The sequence below is a fragment of the Ooceraea biroi genome, chromosome 9 (assembly GCF_003672135.1).
Source record: "Ooceraea biroi isolate clonal line C1 chromosome 9, Obir_v5.4, whole genome shotgun sequence".
In the NCBI taxonomy this organism is placed as follows: Eukaryota; Metazoa; Arthropoda; class Insecta; order Hymenoptera; family Formicidae; genus Ooceraea; species Ooceraea biroi.
The window spans coordinates 328,923-339,299 of record NC_039514.1 but is presented as its reverse complement, the minus strand read 5'-3'; the positions used below and the strand labels follow the sequence as shown (position 1 = coordinate 339,299).

General features: G+C 40.7%; 2 protein-coding genes across 8 annotated transcripts; one reads left to right on the top strand and one right to left on the bottom strand.

The window, feature by feature from the left end:
- The first annotated feature begins 67 nt into the window (after nt 1-67).
- LOC105276119 (cyclin-dependent kinase 11B) lies at nt 68-5,143 on the top strand. Of its 6 annotated transcripts, XM_011333479.3 has the most exons (9): nt 68-181; nt 459-571; nt 1,378-1,755; nt 1,876-2,867; nt 3,046-3,372; nt 3,687-3,951; nt 4,141-4,371; nt 4,461-4,757; nt 4,952-5,143. In XM_011333479.3, the coding sequence occupies exons 2-8, from the start codon at nt 501-503 to the stop codon at nt 4,753-4,755; spliced, it is 2,559 nt and encodes an 852-aa protein (XP_011331781.2). In that variant the 5' UTR covers nt 68-181; nt 459-500; the 3' UTR covers nt 4,756-4,757; nt 4,952-5,143. The 6 variants fall into 6 exon arrangements, with proteins under 6 accessions (XP_011331781.2, XP_011331780.2, XP_019886242.2 ...); XM_011333478.3 differs by having other exon boundaries at nt 4,461-5,142; XM_020030683.2 differs by having other exon boundaries at nt 117-196; nt 4,461-5,142.
- On the bottom strand, nt 5,138-6,454 carry LOC105276120 (pigment-dispersing hormone peptides). Of its 2 annotated transcripts, XM_020030684.2 has the most exons (3): nt 6,087-6,453; nt 5,654-5,800; nt 5,138-5,448 (listed from the first exon to the last, which is right to left on the bottom strand). In XM_020030684.2, exons 2-3 carry the CDS (start codon nt 5,786-5,788, stop codon nt 5,323-5,325), a joined length of 261 nt encoding a protein of 86 aa, XP_019886243.1. In that variant the 5' UTR covers nt 5,789-5,800; nt 6,087-6,453; the 3' UTR covers nt 5,138-5,322. The 2 variants fall into 2 exon arrangements, with proteins under 2 accessions (XP_019886243.1, XP_026828115.1); XM_026972314.1 differs by having other exon boundaries at nt 5,654-6,454.
- Nucleotides 6,455-10,377: the final 3,923 nt, after the last annotated feature.

The window sequence follows — 10,377 nt, the reverse complement described above, 5'->3', positions numbered from 1 at the left end:
AAAGCAGAGCTCTCATTGGATATCGCCCATCGCGTCAGTGTGCAGTGGCCATAAGAGTGATCCTTTGGTTCTGCTATTCGTAATCAGTAATCACAGTTGTTCACAGTCCAGTGGTGGTATAGGTTAGTGTACGGCTATTTGAGTTTCGTAGCCGTAATCGTACGAAGAAGCGTAAGAAAAGGTTTGATTGCATATTGTAAATAAAAAAATTCAATATTATACATTATTAGTTATTATTTGTGAAGTGTAATATGCATAGTATAAATTATAAACATGTTATAAGTTATCGTATATGTCAGAAATGAGACAAGTTTAATTACGAGCGCTGTTGTATGTACAGTGTAAAATATAGGTTAGGTTTTCGCAGATCTATTTGAAATTCGAAATAGTTGAGAAAAGTTCTGGATATTTTTATACATAACTATAACTTCTGAGTAAAAACTTCTTTTTCATTGAAGGAAGAATAACCGTGAAATACAAAACAAAAGAGAAACTTGAATATGGACATCGATAATCAGAGTGAAGACGGAGAAATTAAGAAAAGTCCTTCCAAGGATATGGGTGATTACAGGTATCGTATATCATGTGTATGTGTATTTTAAGCATTGCTGTAATTTATTATTAGATTTAAATATTGTTTAGTTATAGGAAGTGAACTGCAGAGATGTTTATATTTGCAATATAACTAAAGTTATTATAATTAATAATTATATATCTAGTATTGTTTATTGTTGAAGTTAGATGTTAAGTATATGTTTGTTATAAATTAATTAATAATACTTGAGGTATGATTTAAGGTACATGTGCAACTTATTGTTTATTTATACCTGACATTCTATCTTAGTAACATAGTTTTCTTGTACATGATTATAAATAACAGAGAATATTTTGAGAATCTGCCATTAATCACTAGAAGGCATGCTTTTCATTATTTACAGTAAATAAAAATGTGATGTGCCAGAAGCAGAATGATGAGCAATGTTGTCCAGAATATTTAGGTATTTAAGATACTGTAAAACACATGTATATGCACTGTATCCTACATAATTATTTTTATATTTATTTTTGCTCCATGTTTCATGATCATCCTTAACTTATCATGATCAATAATGTACCTAACCTAACATTAGTAGTTATATCTATTTTATTAATTGTTATAATTTTAGTTATTACACAAATATAAAAATTATGAGAGATCATAAATGTATTTATGTAAGTTCATTAGAAGGCAACATGAATAATAAGCAATGTTGTTTGCAATGACAATATTTGTAAGATTTATATTGTCTAATATAAATCTTATATTTTATAAGTTTTTTTTATAGTCAATGAAATAATTTTAATAGAAGGATACCTTATACTGTCTGATAATTTCAGCTTTTCGGAGGAAGAGGGTGGAGACACTGCTGATTCCTTGGATATTAAACCACCACAAGCGATTGTTCGCCATCATAAGTCAAGCTCGTCTCGTCGAAGAGAGAAACATAGCGATAGAAGAAGCCACAGGGATGAGAAGGAACGCAAATCGCGTCAGCACGAACGCGAAGATAGGCACAGAGACAAGCATAGACATCGTAGACATGTTGGCGAGCCTTTGGAAAGATCTGAACGTTTGGAGAGTTCCAAACAGCGAAATCGTGACAGAATAGAACGCCTAGAAAGATTGGAGGGTCATTCTAGGGACAGAGAGTCGTCTAGACATGATCGCAAAGAAAGAAGTACGGGAGATCGTGTTCTTGAAGACTTGAGAGAAAGGTTCATTTATGTTTTATATCTCTGTTTCTGTTATATTCGGTTAAAAAAAACATTAGCTTGATTTCCGATTTTCGTTTTCTTGAAGAGAAAGATAATTGGATATTAACATTAATTTTCCAGATTGTTAGATAAAAGAAGAGAGAGACGTGAGGATCCGCGCGATACTCGTGATTACAAGATAGAATCGTCCCGCCGGGAATTACGATTGGAGGACACGCGAGAGATACGCGAATCGCGCGACCGTCGAGACGTACGAATTGAGGATATGCGGGAACGTCGCGAGATACGTGTCATGGACGATGGTAGAGAACGCCGCGAGATACGGATGGAAGAACAACGTCACATACGGATGGTTGCGGATGAGCAGTTCTCGGAGAGCGAGCTGATGGAACGACCGGAGAAACGTCGCAAAAGGTCCCACAAGCATGACCGAGCTCGCGAGAGAGATCACGAGAAGCTGGAGCGCGAAAAGGAGCACAGGGAGAAGCAGCTGCGAGAGGCGATGGAGATCGTGACCGACGAAATTAATGAGATGGAGGTGCAGAACGATATTCCTATGCAAATCAAAGATCCGAAAGAGATGACGGAGCAAGAGCTCAGGAAGGAACGATTGTTGGAAGCCGACAGAGAAATGGCCAGAAGAAAAGAAGTTTCCCGAATGGAATTAGAAGCGAGGAGAATGAGAAGAGGCGAGAAACGGCCGATGAGCCCGGATAATAATCCGGACCCATCGATCGTCGAGTTGTCGGATGAGAGCGGCAGTCCTGTACACTCCGAAGGTGCACGTTCAAAGTCACCCGAGTCCAGGCACTCGTCAGAGGGTGAAAGGAGTCCGCGCGACTCTGATCGACACTCGTCTGACTCGTCGGAATCGAGCAGCGACGACGAGGATGAATCTAATGAATCGAACAAAGGTTCGGGTGGCGACTCGAACGATGGTTCGGATTACAACAATCCGAGTCCCCTATCCGTCGACCGATTAGTCAAATCCGATCATTCGGATGGGGATTCTCCTGGGCACGTCGACTCCAACAATCCGCCCAAGACCGTGGAGGAAGAGAAGAAGAAAAAGGAGGAACCGGAATTACCGCCGTATCTTCCCGCTATCCAAGGTACAGCAAGAAATGTTGTAGATTTAAAATGATTTAAATAAATTTCTGTATTAGTGATTTAAAAAACGCGCGCATGAGCCTAACCGTGTCTCGAAATTTTCATGTAAATTTGATTTTTAAACGTTAGTTTTACCTTTCTTATTATCCATCAATTTTGCATAAACTTTGTTTTCTTTAGGTTGTAGAAGCGTCGAGGAGTTCCAGTGTCTGAATCGAATCGAGGAGGGCACATATGGAGTCGTGTACAGAGCACGTGACAAGCGCACGGAAGAAATAGTCGCGTTGAAACGATTGAAAATGGAGAAAGAGAAGGAAGGCTTCCCAATTACGAGTCTAAGGGAGATCAACACGTTATTGAAGGCACAGCATCCCAACATCGTTACTGTTCGGGAGATAGTCGTCGGTAGTAACATGGACAAGATATTCATCGTGATGGATTATGTGGAGCATGATTTAAAATCTCTTATGGAAACTATGAAACAGAAGAAGCAGGTTTTCATACCTGGTAAGTCATTTTATCACATTGTAGAATAAATTGATGATAAATTGGATGGAATAATAATGTAGATTGAAGGCAAAAAGGGACACTTTTAATTAAGATATAAATCAAGAAGAAGAAGAATTTAAATTATGAAACAAAATCTAATAGAAAGTGTCGTTTATAGCAATTTTTCTTCTTAGGATAAATATTGAAGCTCCTAGACTCTATATTATTGCCTCCTCAATTTACTCAAAACTTGCCATATGATTCACTGTGAATATAAATAAGACGTATCTAAATGGATGTAAAAAACGAAATCGGTTTTGCTTTTTTTCTAGCCGAAGTTAAATGTCTTATGCAGCAATTGTTACGCGCGGTTGTACATCTACACGATAATTGGATACTGCATCGCGACCTAAAGACGTCCAATTTGCTGTTGAGTCATAGAGGTATCTTAAAGGTGGGCGACTTCGGCTTGGCGCGAGAATACGGCTCCCCATTGAGGCAATACACGCCGATCGTCGTAACACTTTGGTACAGGGCTCCCGAGTTATTGCTGAGCGACACGGAATACAGTACGCCTGTGGATATGTGGTCGGTAGGGTAAGTAAAAAATGCGTATCGTATAGTACACTCTTGCCTAAAATATGAATTGCGATTATCATATACAATAATTATTATAATATTAAACATGAACTATATACATTTCTTAGTATTATATAATATACTACACAATTGTTACATGTTATATGAAATATTGATATAAATTATTTACGGTGGTATTTTTTTCAGATGTATTTTTGCTGAACTTCTAAGAATGGAAGCGCTGTTCCCTGGAAAATCGGATATAGATCAGTTGACGAAGATATTCAAGGAGCTAGGTACTCCCACCGACAGAATCTGGCCAGGGTACAGTAAATTACCGATGGTTCAGAAAATCCCATTCGCTCATTATCCCGTAAACAATCTCAGACAGAGGTTCAGCTTGTCGCTATCAGATTTGGGCATCGAGTTGCTGAACAAGTAAGTGATTTTCACGTTCGTGAATCTATATGTTAAATGTCGAGTTTGAGGTTGCTTCATTTCTAACTAAATACAATCTCCCTTTCCAGATTTTTGACGTACGATCCTCGGCAACGTGTGACCGCCGAGGACGCTCTGATGCATGGTTATTTCACGGAAGCACCATTGCCGATCGATCCACAGATGTTTCCCACGTGGCCCGCGAAATCAGAACAGGGAACCAGAACTACGAACGCATCGCCAAAGCCACCCAGTGGCGGTAGGGAATACAAGCAATTAGGTGACGGTGACGATGCTGATTTGAGTAATTCCGGTTTTCATATGGGCCTAACGGAGGGCGGTAGAGCACCGCCCGTCGGTGGCGGATTCCACCTGAAGTTTTAATCGTAAACCTTTGGTTTTTAACTAATTGCCACAATTTTTATGTGCGAATAAATTTATATAGAATATATATCTATGTACTATATAATCTGATACATATATAGTAACTATAGTAATTATATATATATAATTAGATATAAATTTTTTTTTATATTTAACGGATTTAACTTATATACAAAATACATATTTTAATTTTTAGGCAAAATACTTTGTGTAATATGATACATGAATGATCGTTAAATAGAAATTAGGATAACCATTCTCTGTGTGATTAATATAGTTTGACTTACAATTTGTATTCATGAAATATACGAAGAAAAGAAAAGAAAAGAAAAGGAGAAAAGCAAGAAATTGTATAATGGATATAATGAAATACAAAAGAGTAAGTTTTTATCTTTAATGTTATTAATTCATGTTATACATGATCGGCATTTATGGATAGATAGATCATTGAAAGTTTCCTGTTTGACATGCTTTTCTACATACTCTATTTCTAATTTTCTCTACTCTACAGCAGATAGTTGCAAGGTACCATAAATATCTTGTACGATCAAGAACGGAATTACATTTTCATTTGCCGGCGTTATGCATATTTTTCGGTAGACCCAGCAGCGAGTTTATAAGCTCGGAATTGCGTTTGGAGTGGCACATCCGCGGAGTTACCAACAGCAATCTCGCCAGTTGCAGTTCACTATCCTAAAAAAAGCAAATATTTTCTTTTACATTACTACTTATAGGTAGTACTCAGTTTGAGTCAGTATAAATCAACCAATTTATCTCACCTCGACGAAACTTTAATGTAATTTCGAAACGTGACAAATGTGACACCGAATATTATCCAAGCTTTGCGTGCCTCTTTTAATTTACAGTCGAATCTTCCGCCGAGACAAGCTTTACTTACCAGTCCCCTGCCATACGGGAGATTCAAGCCCAAAATGTTCCTGTCGGTATCCTCCAACGGGTTGAACGTCTGTCCACAAACGACGCCGACGATGACGACGACGATAGCGACGACGTACCTTGCGTAGTTGGCCATCGTTAGTGAACGCTGCTCGAAGAAAACATAAAAAATGTGATGATTATTAAATTATTATAATATGTAGTCGTTTCGATCGATTCTATGGTGAATCCGGTATTTTACGATTGTTTTCTGATATCCGGCGGAGAGACAAGGGGAGAGAACGGTCAATAATTCTAGCGGCGTAATCGGGAGGATGACAGCAAGGAACCTTCGTTATTATAAGAAGTAACAAGTGTTTTTAGATTATTTGACATCGCATGATCGTCGTATGTGTGTATGTGTGTGTGTGTGTACACACATACATATTACTTACACTATTACAAATACTGATTTCTGCAACGAATGTCGATCGTGCAAGTGAATACACTCGACGTAGCTCGCGAATGCGATTTGCGTTTGTGATCCGAGAATGCTGCGCTTTTATATAGGACCATTCTTCGCCTCGAGATCTGTTTCTGACAGAGTGCCGGCTGACGATGGGTCTGACGCTCTGTGCGCGACAGATGTCTTATTTCGGGAAGATCACCGTCGAAGAGGATTACGTTTCGCCTCTCTTTTCTCAAGTTACGTAAAAGAAATTATGTCTCGAAGAACGCAAATTTTAAGTGGTCGATTGCATGTAGTTAACAACGTTCCGATTTATTCTTTAACGAATAAATAAATATATATAAAATATATAAAAATTTCTAAATCTCACTAAAGCATAGAGCCTTAACAATTTTCATCATCTGGGTCTACACATGCGAGTGTTTTGATTATTGTTGTCAGATCTTGCCGAACTTCTTCAATTCTGAAGTGATGGTTTTTCGCCAAGTTGCCAAATCATCAACATAACGGGACGGCCTCCTGCGACTTCCCGATGGATCCAATTTCCAAGGCCCTTTTGAAGATATCGATAGAATCTCTGCGCAAGACATGATTAATCCAGTTTTATTTTCCCATTTTTATTTCTTCGCTGACTTTCTTTTAATTCGCAGTCTTCTAAAGGTTTTCATTAGAAATGTAAAAAAACCGGCAATAGCACCTGCTTATACCTGGTTTATTTATTCTTTATGGAATTTTCTGCTTGATCAGCACGTGTCCAAAGGACTGTCGTCGAAGACTATTATTATGAAAAAGCTACGAGCATCACAAGCACTTGTCTTATTGCATTTGTTGCGAATGCGAGTCTCGTCAGGGTCAGTGTCGCATTTAATCTCGCGAAATGCTTTCCGGATGAGAAAACTCAGCTTCGCGAAGGTTGCGATTCCCGGCCCACACGATCCTCTTGATACTCGATCGAAGATATATGACTATTCTCATTATTGATGGAACGATGGGTCAATGAACGATTGAGGTAAATTATGTTGATCGTATTATATCGTTATTTTCAGGGAATAGGGAAGACAAAGAGGGATGTAAGTCGCTTAACGGTGAAAGTGAAATATCAGAATATATATATATATATATGGCAATTATATCAGAAAATGTGATGATAGAAACGACAAGATGCATATTTTATGCATGTTAATGCATCTGCGATCTTTATTTTTCCTATTTGTTTCCAATTTTTAGACAAAAATCTAACTTTCTCGTTCCATTATTCTGGAATAAAAAATTGTAATTTATTTTTTACATTTCATGGAAGGAAGTAGGGAGGAAGAGACAGAATGGAAAAAAAACCGCAAAAACCGGGAGTCGGAGAGCGAAGGGGAAGAGGCACAGGATCAGCAGTCTGTCGAAATCTCCGACTATTCCCCGGGATGGGCGCGGGAGGTCACTAACCAGCGATCATAAAAGTAGCCTGGGACCGGTGTTCGTGGCCTTGATTCTGTCTTAAGACCCTTCGAAAGCCCACGGGCAAGAAGTGTCGATCAACCTAGAGCGATAGGATTAGCCACCTAACTTCGACGCCTTCGCGACATTTTCTTCATAATGGAATTTCGACGTCTGTATATGATATAAGGAAATCGTTTCGGGAATCAATTCGCCACGGAGCTAGATGAATGAAGAAAGCTTGCGAGATATTCACAGCGACAGTAAGCGATTGCGAGCAGTTAAATGCGAGAACATAAAAGGAAAGAGAGAGAGAGAGAGAGAGAAAAGCTCGTAGTTATTTTCCAGCGATTTCAATCTCAGACAATTTAGGATAGGAAGCTATCGTTTATTAAAGAAGTCGATAATGGCGAACGTTTTATTTGTAATTTGGTTCCACCAATCATTCAATTATTATCAGCTCATTATTCGCGCTTTGCAACGCTCGATGTGGCTTTCTTGTCCTTTGGCGATGCTGATTTACGAGACGATTTCACACCCACCACGCTCGCTCGTCTTCGCCTTCATCATCAACTCGTTTGAGTCACGTCCGTTGGCAGGAGCCGTCGCTCCGTGAATTAATGTGCGTCATTCGAAGATGTCTCACGACCTGTAGATGTGTATCCGGATAAAGCATTTGGACCTTCAACGAGAGAGAATCGTCAACGCGAAGAATTCGCTCGAGAGTCAATCAGTCACCCGGTCGCACGTTTTAATAGCGTTCCCGTGTAACAATTTGTCGCGAAAAATTTCGAGATAAGCGTCCGTCCCGCGGGATGCACTAATGGCTAATGGCTCGATCATAAACGCATGACATAACGAATTTTAAATCGATGAATAACGACGCTTTTAACACCGCGTAAGTCTCGGTCCCATGCCACCGAGGTCTGGCGGTAAGGAAAGAGAAACCTGTGGTCATAAATTCCCCGCGAGACTCCTAAATGATATACCGAATATATGAATATATAAAGAAGCAACTCTATTTTCTACGTTGGGGAGAGGCAGGGACCGTAGCTCGAAGTTATTAGTTGTTACGCAAATAATAATGAAGCTTTGAGAAAAACTAGATAGAATCCACGAATCCGTCAGGCAAACCGACCGACTCGCGAGGAACCGGACCGCTTATCGAGGAATAATCAACTATTGATTTATCGTGGCACGACGCGACGGTATAGCGATTACTTTATGACGATATAATTGCGAATATTTGAACTAGAAGGAGAGAAAAATAGAAAGAGAGAGAGAGAGAGAAGGAACAGAGGGGTTCATTTGCATCTCGAGTCTACAGCCGATCACGTTCCATCTCGCTCGCGGTGAGTTCCATTAACGGACCGTGATTATGGATTCCGATTCATTCTTTTTTTCTTCCGACTTTTTTCGCGTGGGCCCGTGACGCATAAAATTTATATCGCCGCGCGGTATATTAGCAGCTGCGGCTACGCTAGAAGACGTGCCATTGAACCCGACGCAACAACAACCGAGAGCGGCTGCGTTGATCGGGGCGCACTTGAAACGAGTTTAAGGCGATCGCTGTACGACAAAGTGATCGAATCTGTTCTTTTGTAAGCGCGCGGCATTCGGTAATGCAATTAACCGAGTCGTGGGGAAAACCGCTACGCGCTCGAATTTGAATACCCGTCTAACTCTCTCGGGCGAGATCTTTGTTACCGTGCCCGTTAGTGTTCTCCATCAGCCGCCGTCAGACATCAATCGGGGGCACTTGACTCCGCGCTCGTAGTATCTATGTAGAGCTCTGCAACGGTATTGCTAAAGAGAATACCCGTTGAATACTCTTTCCCTCTCTCGCTCTCCCTCCTTCTCTACATCGGAAAGTGACGCATGTTAACGCGTACTCGTTAACGATCTCTTGCGAGGAGTGTCAATGATCCGTGATCCATGAGAACGTGCAGAGTTTTATGAACAATCTGATTACGTTATTAATCCTCAGCCGGCTGCGGTCTAATAGTAATTTCGTTCGATTTTCTAACGCGCGTAATATTTCCTTTCTAGTCTCTTTAGTCAGAAATCTCTGACGAAACAAGATTGATCATTTATCGATTCTGACTAGTTTTGATCAAGCCTAAGAGTCGGATTGAGTATATTCACTATGAAATTAAATTGAGCGCTGTACGATTATCAGCTTCTAATCTGGCGATTCGTGTAAAATAGCGAGAAACGAGTAATGAGCTCCCGCTGGTCGCAGCACGCAGCTGATTACGACACACTGAAGCCTCGAAGACATATCTAAATACTGAAACTTAATGAATCTATTCACTCATGTTTCTCAAGGAATCACCATGATTACAACGTGTGGCATCCAACAGTATCTGCATGTGGCACACACCGGGATGATGCACGCGCGAGACGAGAACGCACCGTTAACGATCTCATCCCGGGGGCAGCCGCCGAAACACCCTGTCCTGGAACACGGGCCCCTATTTCTTTCACTCGCGTTCCGCATCTCCAAATTTGCCGAAGAAGAAACGGTAGGAACGGGGACCCGATAGATCGACCAGTCCCGAGTTCAAGGTGAATCGTTGCCATTCCCTAAGGTAGGGCGCCTTATTTTTGGAAGAGATCTCCTGTGAGAGGAATCGTTTGCGCGCGCTCGGGCAACCCGTGCTATTATCGTGCTCGTCGAATTTCTCGGATCGGCAAAACTAGTCTCTGACCGCCCTGCTGTCGCCAATCTTGCCGATCAAATACTCGCAAGGACGCGGATTTGACGCCCTCCAGGCGATGCTCGTTGTCTTGCTCGCATATCTCGCGCAGCTTCCCCTTGAACCCTTGAACTCGCGCGCGACAACCGT